Raw genomic sequence first — 13,375 nt, forward strand, 5'->3', positions numbered from 1 at the left:
AATGTTAACTTCACACACACACAAACATACACACACGCACGCACAATTTGAGCAACTTTGGTCTTCCAGTACTTAGCACATTGCAGCATAAAATATATCTTCATATATTTTTATTAAATTAATGGGTAGGCAAAGAAGGAAGGCTGTAGAGTGTTCTGTGGGGAGATGGTAGACTCAGGTGTGTGGATCTGGATGGTAGACTCAGGTGTGTGGATCAGGGTCTGGATAAGCTAACTAAGGTCAAAAAGTTTTGATGCAAGGATGAACACATTTTTCAGTCACTGTTTCCAGGTCCCCCCCAAGCCAAAGTGAAATGGATAAAAAACATCCTGACTTGGAATATGTTCATATTAATTCATTGAGTTTTCAACTACTCAGATAATATCTTAAACAAAAAATTGGTATCCTAGAGAGTCACACATACATTTGGTCAGGATAAATGAACAATTTCTGCATTGTTTTTTTCATTTTTTTTTTCAGATCATCAAAACTTTTAGGGATTTTGGAAGGATGGAAACAAAATGGTGAATTTTGTGTTTTAAATTTCTCTATCTGGATGTGTCAAATACCACAAAAGAATTGAAGATAATAGACATTTACAAGGGCCCTCAAAGAGTTAACAGATTTTTCAAACCTGGAGAAATTCTACTCTACATCATCACTCTGGTATACTTAGTTTATTTACATATTATAACTATACTTAGTTTTTTATGTATTGTAACTATACTTAGTTTATTTATATATTATAACTAGAATTTTTAAAAAAGAAAACAACCTTTCAGAAAAATGGGAGGATTGGGAATCAAAGCCAGAGCCATAACGTAGTTTTGGTTTTGGTTTGTTTTAAATCGTATTGACTTAGCAGGCAGAGTTCAGAAACACAGTCTAGGAAATAATAATCAGACCCAAGTGATCCACTTAGATGGGAAGAAAAAGTAATTTGCTTGGCATCTCCCGGATTGTTTCAGAGCCTTAGTAAAAACCAAAATGCGGAGAAACGTTTCAGAAGCCAATTTGGCGCCTAAGCCCAAACCAAAGATCGAACCTGAGACTTTTTATAAGGGTGAGAAGAGCAATGGGTGGTAAAGGTAAACAGCCGTGGCGCCTCTGATTAAACCAGGGTAGGAAACGCAGGAAGCCCCCTCCAGGAGACCCTCTCCCGGCTTTCGGAAAGATGCTTCGGAAGCTCCATTTCTCCGTGGTCTCCCCCACCCCCCACCCCACCAGGGATGCAACTGTGGGACGCAAGGCTGCGGACACAGAAAGCCGGGGAAGGAGACTGCGGAGGGGCAGGGGATGCTAGCAAGGAGTCGGGCGGGAAAGCGTGGCCCCGGAGCCGCCGCTGCTGTTGTCCGGGGTGCTGAAAAGCCGGTGGGTACGTCCCGGGCAGCGGCAGCCGCTTCTCTCTTACCGAGAGCGGGCAGGGGGTCTAGGCTGAGCACCTGCTAAGCCCGTCCAGGCCCGGGGCTTGGAGGTTCCCGTCAGTGAGGATCCCTAGCCCGGTACGAAAGATGGTGCGGGCCGGAGAGCATCGTGGGCACAACGGACGGGACCCTGGGTGCCCCTTCCCCACCGCTCTGTGCAGCCCCACGCCCGCGACCCGGGTGCACCTGTGCGCGAACTCTCGCGGCGCCCGCTCGCTGAGCGCAGACAAGCCGGCGCGCGGGCAGAGAGTGCAGGGTGTGGGGCGAAAGCCGCGCCGGTCCCGGGATTGGGGGGGTGGAGGCGATTGAGAGCGGGGCATGCGCAGTGGGGCGGAGGAGGTGGCGATGGCCCGGGGAGGCGGGGGGACTGCTGTTTATTTGCAGCTGGGCCAACTCCGCGGCGCAGGCGGCGGCGGAGCGCGGGGCGCCAGTGGCGGGTCCAGCTGCCGCCGACCATGCCCGAGCCCACCTCCGGGCAGCCGCCACGCGCCGCCCAGGCCCCGGCCGGGGAGGATGCTAGACGCCCGGGAGAAGCCAGGGCAGCGGCGGCAGCGGCGGCGCGATGGTGGTGACAAGCTCTGCCCGAGGCGGCGGCGGGGACCGCGCGCCCTCCCGGCGGCGGGGCTGCGGACTCGCGCCGGCCGGGGCCGCGGCGCTACTGGCCGGGGCGAGCTGCCTGTGCTACGGCCGCTCCCTGCAGGGCGAGTTCGTGCACGACGATGTGTGGGCGATCGTCAACAACCCCGACGTGCGGCCCGGCGCCCCGCTGCGCTGGGGCATCTTCTCCAACGACTTCTGGGGCAAGGGCATGGCCGAGAACACCAGCCACAAGTCCTATCGGCCGCTGTGCGTCCTCACCTTCAAGTGAGTCCCTCATCCCGCTCTCGCAGCCGCCGCTGTTTCTCCTCATCCTCAACCCGGGCTGGGAGAAGTTGCGGGACTGGCTTGGGGGGCGTTTCTTTTCCTGCTGCCCTTTTCCTTCCACGCCTCCCGCCTCTCCAGGCTGCCCACTCCCCCCTGCTCCTCGGTCCTCGGCCCCGCTGCTGCCGGCACCCGGGGCGTTTCGGGAGGCGCGGGCTGGGAGTTGGGATCGAGTTTCTCGAGAGTCTGCGCTTTGGATGGGTTGATCTCTCCCGCCACGGCTGCGAGAGGGCTGATGGAGCCGCCTCCGTACACCCCACCCCTGCGGGACGGTGGCCAAATGAGACCAGCTTGGGCCCGACGAGCTTCGGACGGGTGGCTATATGGTGGTGAAGCTTTCAAGTTGGGAATTTCTCTGTTGGGAATTTCTCTGCGGCTGTCGGGCAGCTCTGCAGATGGGATGTGTGCCAGCCCCTTAGGAGCGGTGAGCCGCTAGGGCTGCATGGGTTTTGGGGATGAGGAGGACAGTGAGCGGAGGATCTCTCCTGACCTCCAGCCTTGGCAGCTCCTGGAACCTCTCCCATCTGCGGAAAGGGCTCCAGATTTAGACTTTAAAAGGTGCAAAGCAAAGGGAGGCAGAAAGGCGTGGGATCCTCTGGGGATCCTGGCGTCCCAGTCGAAATAGTTTTCTTTTACAACCTCGGAGTCATGATTCAGCATTTCAAGTGTGAATAAGGTGTAAAGGAAATAGAGAAAACGCCAGGTTTTTTTCAGGGTAGAGTATTTTTCTTTCCTCTTTTTTTCTTTTTGAATTTAAAAGAGGGCTAGCTTCAGGTGGAAGGGGAGAAGAGCTGATTCCAGGGAAGTGCTGGCTCACATATCATGAGCCTGACTCAGCCCCTTATAATTTGGCTCAGCATTTAAGCTTATAACGTGCCGGACAAAACTGATGAAATAATAATGGTTCAGTATCATCAGCGGTTTAAGCCTTTTCCAATGGGTGTAATATGAACCCGTTTTTATGGTAATGATCTTTAGTAAGCAGCTTGAAAAGCCAGCCCAGGCCAGGAGGCCAAGATCTCTTGACAGGTGGCTGATGACTTAGAAAAGGAAACCAGAGAGATTGGACTCAATTCTTCCACAGAAAGTGTAATGTTTTAAGGAAAATGAGGAAACTGCGCGTTTGACTCTGAAGAGAGTATTTTAGAAACAGCCTATTGGAAAGTGGTTTTGTTTTTCAGCTGAAAGATAATCAACCTCAGCTACTAAGTTGCTTAGTACTTTCAGTTTTCTAAATGTTTCTTAAAATCCCCTTAGATGGCACAATATAAGTGTTTTACTTTTAGATTGACCTGCTTTTTCATGCATTACGGAGAAGTTTGTTAGTTAATTTAAGGTGTGGAAGTTCACAGCTTCGGTGTGCTTGGGCTTAAAGCAGACCACCTAGTTCCTGAGCAAGTTCCAAATAAAATGGTCAAGGCAAATGCCTGTTCTCACTTGGTGGAGGGTGGGAAATGCCTGTTCTTACTTAGTGGAGTGTGGGAAATGCTGTCTTCACTTTTACAATTTCTAAGATTATTATTATTTTTTAAAATTCATGCAGGAGGCTGCTGGGATGAAAGAGAGGATGGGAGAAAAGGAATAGAAAAGGCCGCTGATCATGAGAAGTAAAGCAGGCAGAACTGGGGCAAAGGGGAAGGAGAATTGAGAGGATGGGGCAGCTCTTCACTCAAGATTTTCACTGATTATAAAAAGCAGCCTGGTTGCTAAGGTGCATGGCTCTTTGTGGAGTGTATCTTACTGACTGTGTAAGATACACTTTTTTTTTTTTTTTGAAAAGATTGAGTTGCAGATCTAGTGCTCTGAATGCAACCGAGCACTCACTGCAAAGGAATAGTGTCTCTTCAGAAAAAGGAATTTAACTCATCTTTTTGTACTCACAGGTGTGGGTTTAAAAAAGATGGGGAGGCTTTCTCATTACAGTGACCTTAGGTGAAACTGCATCTTAGAGTGCAGTAGCTGTAGGCTGGGCGTGTATAAGGGATGAGGTTAAGAATACGAGACCCATACAACTCTGAAGCTTGTTGCAAGGAAGGGTGGAAACTCACATTTATTAGCAGTTCATTGTGAACCAGGCATTGGCTTAGGCGTTTTACAGAGATTATGTCTCCCTGTTAAGTAATCAGTGAATACACAGAGTGGCCTTTGAAATATGTGCAGACTGTCTTAACTGTATCTTAGGCTTGTTGGAGCAGAAATTTTGAGAATTTAAAACCTTATTTATTTATTTAATATTGTTGTAAGAACACCTGCCAGGAGATCTGCCATCTTAAGAAATTTTGAAGTGCATGATACAGTATTGTCAGCTAAAGGCACAATGTCATAAGCAGCTTCTAGCACTTATTCTAGCACTTATTCCTCTTGAGACGGAATACCTGTTGAACAGTAACTGTGGGTACCCTTCTTCCCTCATGCTGCTCTTAGCAACCACCATTTCGCTCTCTGTTTCTGTGAGTTTGTTTTAAATACCTCATGTAAATGGACTTCTGTGACTGGCTTTTTTCACTTAGCATAATGCCCTCCAGGTTCTTTTCTGTTGTTGCCCATTGCAGGACTTCCTCCTACTTAAGGCTGAATAATATTACGTCATGTGTTTATATCATTTTTCTTTATCCATTCATCTGAGGAGGAATGTTTAGGTTGTTTTTATATCTTGGTTATTTTGAATTATGCTGCAGAGAACATGGGAGCACAGGTATCATTTCAAGATCCAGATTTTAATTCTTTTGGGTATATACCCAGAGGTAGGATTGCTGGATCATATGGTGATTGTACTTTTAATTTTTTGGGGAGGGTCTTTTTAGGGCTGCACCCACAACGTATGGAAATTCCCAGGCTAGGGGTCGAATTGGAGCTGTAGTTGTCGGCCTATGCCACAGCCATAGCAATGCTGGGATCCCAGCCGCATCTGAGACCTGCACCGCAGCTCATGGCAACACAGATCCTTAACCCACTAAGCAAGGCCAGGGATTGAATCCACATCCTCATGAGTACTAGTCAGGTTCCTTACCACTGAGCCATGGTGGGAACTCCCTACTTTTAATTTTCCAGGAATTTCTATCCTGTTTTCCATAGTAGTTGCATCATATCTACCAATATCTACAAAGGTTCCAAATTCTTCACATCCATGCCAGCTTAATAGGAGGGAGGTGATAGTTCATTGTGATTTTGATTTGCTTTAAGTTGTGGGAATTCCTTATATAATTTAGATATTAGTAACATACCAGATATTTGGTTTGCAGGCTGTAGGCTGCCTTTTCGCTCTTGTTAATTTGTTTCCTTTGTGGTGCAAAGGCTTTTTAGTTTGATAAATAGTCCCATTTGTCTAATTTTGCTTTTACTGCCTTTACTTTTGGTATCATAGCTAAAAAACGCTGAACCTAATATCATGAAGTTTTTTCTAGGAGTCTTATTTATTTATTTATTTTTGTCTTTTTTTTTTTGTCTTTTCTAGGGCCAAACCTGCGGCATATGGAGATTCCTGGGCTTGGGGTCTAATCGGAGCTGTAGCTGCCAGCCTATGCCAGAGCCACATCAAAGCCAGATCCGTGCCGTGTCTGTGACTTACACCACAGCTCATGGCAATGCCAGATCCCTGACCCACTGAGCAAGATGAGGAATTGAACCCAAAACCTCATGGTTCCTAGTTGGATTCGTTAACCACTGAGCCATGACGGGAACTCTTCTTCTAGGAGTTTTATAGTTTCAGCTCTTACATTTAAATTTTCTAATACATTTTTGAATTGAATTTTGTGTGTGTTGTGAGATAAGGGCCCAATTTCATTCTTTAGCATGTGGATAACCAGTTTTCCCAATACCGTTTATTGAAGAAACTTTCCTTTTCCATTGCGTATTTTTAGAACCCTTGTCAAAGAGCATTTGACCGTATACGTGAGTTTATTTCTTTGTTCATATCCATTGGTCTATATACCTCTTTTTGTGCCAGTACTATTCTAACTGCTGCAATATTAGAATATATTTTGAAATCAGGAAGTGTGATGCCTCTAGCTTTGTTCTTGATTGGGATTGTTTTGTATATTCAGGATCTTTTGTGGTTCAGTATGAAATTTATGATTTATTTTTATGATTTTTTTCTTGTCTGTAAAAAATGCCTTGGGATTTTGATAGGGATTATATTGAATGTATAGGTGGCTTTGCATGGTACAGACATTTTAACAATGTTAATTCTTCCCATTCACAAAGATGGGATGTCTTTCCATTTATTTGTGTCTTCTTTAATTTCTTTCATCAACGATTTGTAGTTTTAAGTATGTAAGTTTTTCTTCTTTTTGATTGTTTATTCTTTTTTTTTTTTTTTGTATTTTTCTAGGGTTGCACCTGTGGCATGTGGAGGTTCCCAGACTAGGTGTCTAATTGGAGCTGTAGCTGCCGGCCTTCGCCAGAGCCACAGCAACACAGAATCCGAGCCACATCTTCGACCTACACCACAGCTCACAGCAACGCCAGATCCTTAACCCACTGAGCAAGGCCAGGGATCGAACCCGCAACCTCATGGTTCCTAGTCAGATTTGTTAACCACTGAGCCACAACAGGAACTCCTGATTGTTTATTCTTAAGTATTTTATTGTTTTGGATGCTAGGGTAAATGGATTGTTTTCTTCATCTTAGTTCATTATTAGTGGATATAAATTCAGCTTATTTTTGTATGTTAATTTTTGTATGCTACAATTTTACTGATTTTGTATTAGTTCTGATAGATTTTTGGTGGTGTCTTTAGAGTTTTCTACAGATAAGATCATATCTTCTGTAAACGGAGATAATTTTTGCTTCTACTTTTCTGATTTAGATGCCTTTTATCTCTTATTCTTGCCTAATAGCTCTACCTATGCTGAACAGAAATGAGTAGAGTGGCCATTCTTGCCTTGTTCCTAATCTTAGAAGAAGTTTTTTCACTGTTGAGTATGATGTTAGCTGTGGGCTATTCATAAATATCCTTTGTTATGTTGAGGTAAATTCCCTATAAACCTAGCTTGTTGAGAGGATTTGAATTGTTGAATTTTAATCAGATTTTTTGGATCTATTTATGATGATTATGTGACTTTTTTCATTCATTTTGTTAATGTGGTGTATCACATTAATTGATTTGTGTGTGTTGAACCATCTCTGCATCCCAGTGATAAAACCCACTTGATTTTTTTTTTAATGTGCTGTTGAATTTGGTTTGCCAATATTTTGTTTTGGATTTTTGTATCTGTCTTCATAAGTGAAATTGGCCTTTACTTTTTGTTTCTTGCAGTGTCTTCCTCTGGCTTTGCAAACGCATTTTCTAAAAAACTCTTTTAATTTTGAGATAATTGTACATTCCCATGCACTTATAAGTAATACTATAGAAGTCCTTCATATCCTTTATCCATTTTTCCCCAGTGGTAACATTTTGCATAACTATAGTGCACAATCACAAAGTTGGCATTGATAGAATACACAGTTTTTATTCAGATTTCACCAGTTTTACATACAATCTTTTAATTTTTATTTTTGTTAAGTATATATCTAGTTCTATGCAGTTTTACCACATGTGAAGATTTTTGAGACTACCGTCACAGTCAAGTTATAGGATAGTTCTTTCACAAAGATCCTTCATGTTTTCCTGTCAAAAGTATAGACACTGATATGTTCTCCATCTCTATAATTTTGTCAGTTCAAGAATGTTATGTTTGGAACCATATAGTATGTAATCATTAAGGTTTTTTGCACTGAGGATAATTCTTTGGAGTTTATTCAGATTGCTGCATGTATCAATAGATTTTTCCTTTTTATTTCCTGAGTAATATTCCATCGTATGGATGTATCACAGTTTGTTTAGTCATTCACATGTTAAAGGACATCTGGCTTTGCAGTTTTTGGCTATTACAAATAAAGCTGCTACAATCATTCATTTACAGGTTTTTATATGAACGTAAGTTTTTATTTCCCTGAGTAAATGCTCAGGAGTACAACTGCTGTGTCATATGGTATTTGCATTTTAGTGCTTTTTTTTTTTTTTTTTTTTAGGGCTGCACATGTGGCATATGGAAGTTCCCAGGCTAGGGGTCGAATCAGAACTACAGCTGCTTACCTATGCCACAGCCACGCAACGTGGTTTCTGAGCTATGTCTGCAGCCTACACCATAGCTCACAGTGATGCTGGATCCTTAACCCACTGAGCAAGGCTAGGGATTAAACACACATTCTCATGGATACTAGTCAGTTTTTTTAAACCACTGAACCATGATGGGAATTCCTGCACATTTAGTTTTTTAAGAAACTGACAGACCATTTTCCATCCCAGCCCATCCCATCGGCAGTGTGTGTATAATCCAGTTTCTCTACTTCCTCACCAGATTTGATATTGTCACTGTTTTTTTGTTGTTGTTGTTGTAGGCATTCTGATAGGTGTGTAGTGACATCTTATTGTGGTTTTAACTGGAATTTCTCTAATGGCTGATGGTGTTAAACATTTTTTCATATGTCTATTTACCTTCTACTGTATATCCTTTTTATTAGAATATCTCTTCAGTAGTTCTTACCATAGCACAGTGGGTTAAGAATCTGACTGCAGTGGCTCAGGTTGCAGCTGCAGCTCGGATCTGACCCCTGGCCTAGAACATCCGTACAATATAGGGTGTGGCCAAAAAAATTTATCTCATATTTTTCTTGATTTTTCTAAGTGGATCTTTTTCTAATGTTGAATTTTGTGATTTCTATTTATATTCTATATATAAATCCTTTGTCAGATATTTGATTGGTAAATAATGCCCTTATATTCTATTGTCTGTCTTTTCATCTTCTTCACAGAATCTTTTCTGGTGAAAAACTCAAACTGATACTTTTATTAAAAGTAGTTTATTATCCTTTATTTAATTAATGGATGTCATAAATATAGACAGCTAGAAATCCCCTTAAGTATAAACAATAAAAAAAGTAATAAAGTAATAAAGCTGTGTAATGCTTGTTACTATAAAGGTACGTGCTTGTATAGAAAGATACTAAACACAGCTTTTCTCAAATAAGAAATGGGCAGAAATTGAAATGAGGAAATGGATTATTAGTTTGTCCGCTTTTACCAGTTTGGCAGGCTGGACACAATGGAAATTGAAAGCAGCTTACCAAGATGCAGTGGCTTTGCACTATGTCAGTTTAGCTAAATTGGAACTGCTTCTTGGAAATTCCTTTCTTATATTGTCCTGGGCTGGAGTTGGAAAGGAGGAATTTTGAAGTCTGGAAAGTGAAAGTAAAGTGGCCATGTTAATGAAAGCAGAGTCTGGCTGCTCACCACTCAAAAGCCAATACTAGTCAGGCAAGGTTAGTGGAAAGGGAAGTTTGCTTTATTTCAGAGTGAGGGGAGAAGGGGGACTCATGTCCAAAGGCTGACTCTCTGCTGACAGTCAGTGGGAGAGATTTATATGCAGAGAGAGGGGGCTACCTGCAGAGCACAGTCAGCTCTGACTGGCATCTTGAAATTGGTCATGCAGTGGTCTGATCAGTGTTGTCTTGATTGTGTTAAGTACAGTTAATCATCAGTTCCAGGTTGGTTTGTTCCCATTTCCTTATGGCCAGTTCTCAAAATGTGGCAGCTATGTCATGGCTACAGTCTGGTCATCACATAGTTCACTTGTCCACCTGGTAGTGATGCCGGAAAGATGGTACCCAAATCTGGGTTTTTGTTCACGTGGTGGAAGAATGAACTCTGTGAACACACAGGCAGCAAGCAAGCAAAGTATTTTATTGAAGAAAAGCAGATAGCTCCCAGGGCTACTGGGAGGGAGGAGAAGAGCCCTCACTTCTCTATTGTCCTATAGGGGTTTTTAATCCCTTAAAGATGGGGGTGGGTACCAACATCCAGAGAGGTGTGGTCTTCTCCCTTTGGCCTTATTCAGTTACCCATTTCAGTCCTTGTCCAATAGGGCTCTAGGGGTGGAAATGTCCTATAAGTCTCATAGTTTCTTTGTCCTTTTCATCCTGTAAACTGAGTCACAGGGGATTAGAGATTAATGTCCATCTGGGCGTAGGTACACTCCCTATAGTAAACAAGGCCTCTGGGGATGTTACTCCCTGGAGCCCTTAAGCCACAAATGTTAATCAATGGCTATATCAAATAATGCATTGAAGAAGCCCATGCTCCTACACTGACTACCTAAGTAGGGGTTTCATAAGGGGTTTCATAAGTAGGGGTTTCATAATTTGCAAAATAGCTTAAAGGATATGGCTCAGAATATTGTCTATAACCCTTGAGGATAAACTAGAAGTTTTCACCTTTGTTCAATGGCTAAACTATTATTATTTGGTTTTGCTTGACTGTTTTGCTTTGCTTCTGCATTTTCTCACTTTTCTGATTAAATTTATTCTTTGACTAAAGTTTTCCTACAGATAGAAAACAGGACGAGGACATGACGGAGGTCGGGGGCGGGGGGCAGTGGGTCAGGAGGAGTAGCGGGGGTCTGTACTGGGAAGGCCTGGGATCCTGCTTCTTTTCAGCTCTGTTCCCACTCAGAAGGTGGATATAGGATTTGGTGCTGTAGCAGTTCATGCTGGTTGTCACACACTTGCTAACTAACCTGCTGCTGGTGTGCAACAGCAGCTAATTCTTCAGCTCCTCCAGAATTCTCCAGATCTCTGTTAGCTACTTGGAGTCATGGTATAGGTATGTGCGCAGCTCTGTGGAAAAGACCGCCAGCCATTCCCGTCATTGAAGTTGGAGGCTGCAAGAAAGAGATATAATCTAGTTAGTCTTTGTGGGTTCCTGCCCCTCCTTCCTTTCCACTACTTCAGGTCCATCCTTCCTTCTGGAATGCCTGCCCTACTGGCCTTTGACTTCTGTTGTAGACACAGTAGCAGCAGCCTTGCATAAGCTATTTAACCAGTTCCAAGGATTGTGAAAGGTCAGATCCCTTAGCAAATTCCTTCTGCAGTATCATTCCTGCCGGTTCTGCTTCTCTGGTCAAACTTTAACTGATACAAGTGGTCAGTTCTTTGTGTTGCTTGGAGTGAATTTACAATTCTAATGAATTTTTGTCTCTAGTCAAATCTTCTATTCAAGTCTTTTCTTATGTTCATTTCCAAGGGCACACAGGAGTTATTTCTGGACCATTGTAGGGCAGAATCAAAACATCTGTGAAAACTTAATCTGCGGCAGTAACCTTTTTTATTTGGCTTCTTTATCCTTCACTGGCCATGACTTGTTTTTAACTCTGGATTCAAGAGAAATACATTGTCACTTTGTAGACACTGAATTGACGCGGAACCAAAGCCGGAACGTCCATAACCCCCACCTCGACAGGGGGCCCATATTGGTTTAAAAGGTGCTTAGTTTGCTAAACCTTAAATCCTCCCTTCCCCCTTTCTCTTGAGAAGAAGCTCCTTGTGGATTGTTAGCAGTGCCATTCTATATCAGGAAGCAAGTAGAAGCTTCCTGCAACAGGAAAGAACAAAAGGTTTTTCCATGTTAAGGATGGGGAAACTAAGGCAAATTAAAGGACCTTGATTCTCTTTCCATGTTTAGGCTATTAGATCATAGTATTCTACAAGCTTGCTGTAAAGTTTTACTTTATGGAAGGCTTCTGATTGTAATATAAACCATAAGAGTGGGTGGTTTAAAATGTCAGAGTTAAAAAATAGAATATCTTAATATGTGCAGCTGTTAGGATTTACAGCATTTTAATGTTTGGCTCTTGAGAGTTTTTTGCAGCAGTTTGCATCTTTGAGTCACAAATTATATGCCAACCATGAGAATCAGCTCTAGCCCCTGTACCCAGACCTAAAAGAAATGGTGGTATGTTCCTTTTGGTTCTGTTCCTTTTGATTTGACCACTGTGGGCATTCATTTCGAGATAGTTTATTGCTACAAATGGCTAATTCTGTTTCCTGAGTCTGTGATAGGAGACAGGTGAAGATTGTTTAGGATGTTTGACTAGATTGTCTAGGATGTTCACTGATGTATATAGCTAAGGAAAAGTGTGATTGGAGGCAATAAAGATTTTATAGAGAAAAATGAAAAACAAAAACAAAAACAACCCAAAAAACTGCCTTTGAAAATTTCATGCCAAGCTAAGGTTATCTTAGAAACCCCAAGAAGAGGAGGTTATGATTCTTGCCTGTTAGGATATACTTGAGACGTAAGATAGGCTTTAGGCTATAGTCTGGTGGTATGGATGGGATGGTAAGTGAGCAGAATGTGTATGTGAAATTATGAGGGTTTTAATAGGTGAGTTCCTCGAATTCAGTGAAGGCCTTTAGAAAACATATATATATATATATATATATATATATATTTTTTTTTCTTTTTATGGCTGCACCTGCAGCATATGAAAGTTCCTGGCTTAGGGCATGAATTGGCCATGGTAATACCTGCTACAACCATGGCAACACCAGATCTGAGCCAAATCTGTGACCTACGCTATATTTTGAGGCAAAGCCAGATCCTTAACCCACTAAACAAGGTTAGGGAACGAACCCACATCTTCACGGACACTTTTGTGTTCTTGACCCACTGAGCCACAATGGGAACTCCTAGAAAACATCTGAAGAGTCTGTCTCTCTGTCTCTCTTTTTTTTTAGTCAGCAATGTCTTTTCTGTCTTCCTTTGGCACCACATTCATATTCTTTCTAACATCGAATATATAATCACTCCCCTAAAAAGGGGGATGAGGAATACTTGAGCATGCCTCTTTAATGGCAGTGTTCCTTTTCCAAGTGGTAGATGGTTTCTGTTCCAGGAGGCCCTGTTTGATCTGACTCTAATCTTGTGTCTGTCAATCTCCACCTCTTTCTCTCTACCTTATTATTCTAGAGTCTGTATTCCTTCTGTAGGCCAAATCTGCAGCTGCCAAGGGCCTTCACACTTGTGTCTTCTTCTGGAATGCTCTCCTCCATATCTGTGCATTGCTTCCTCACTCACCAGCTTCATTCTCTGCTCAAATGTCACTTCATTGCAGGTTCCTTCCCTGCCACGCGATCTAAAATAGCAGGTGCTCCTCTGTGTTTCATCCCACTGTCCTGTTCTCTTACCCCTTTAGCCTTGGTAGCCCTCATTG

General features: G+C 42.9%; 1 protein-coding gene across 2 annotated transcripts in view; it reads left to right on the forward strand.

The window, feature by feature from the left end:
* Positions 1,805 to 13,375, forward strand: part of TMTC1 (transmembrane and tetratricopeptide repeat containing 1) — a 309,190-nt gene continuing 297,619 nt past the window's right edge. The window contains exon 1 of one of the 2 annotated variants that reach the window (XM_021092123.1): positions 1,805 to 2,288. In XM_021092123.1, the coding sequence (XP_020947782.1) occupies positions 1,987 to 2,288 (302 nt within the window). In that variant the 5' untranslated portion in view covers positions 1,805 to 1,986. Of the gene's footprint in view, positions 2,289 to 2,484; positions 2,770 to 13,375 lie in introns of those variants that run through there. The other variant, XM_021092125.1, reaches the window with a different exon arrangement.

The sequence above is a fragment of the Sus scrofa genome, chromosome 5 (genome assembly GCF_000003025.6).
Source record: "Sus scrofa isolate TJ Tabasco breed Duroc chromosome 5, Sscrofa11.1, whole genome shotgun sequence".
Taxonomy (NCBI): domain Eukaryota; kingdom Metazoa; phylum Chordata; class Mammalia; order Artiodactyla; family Suidae; genus Sus; species Sus scrofa.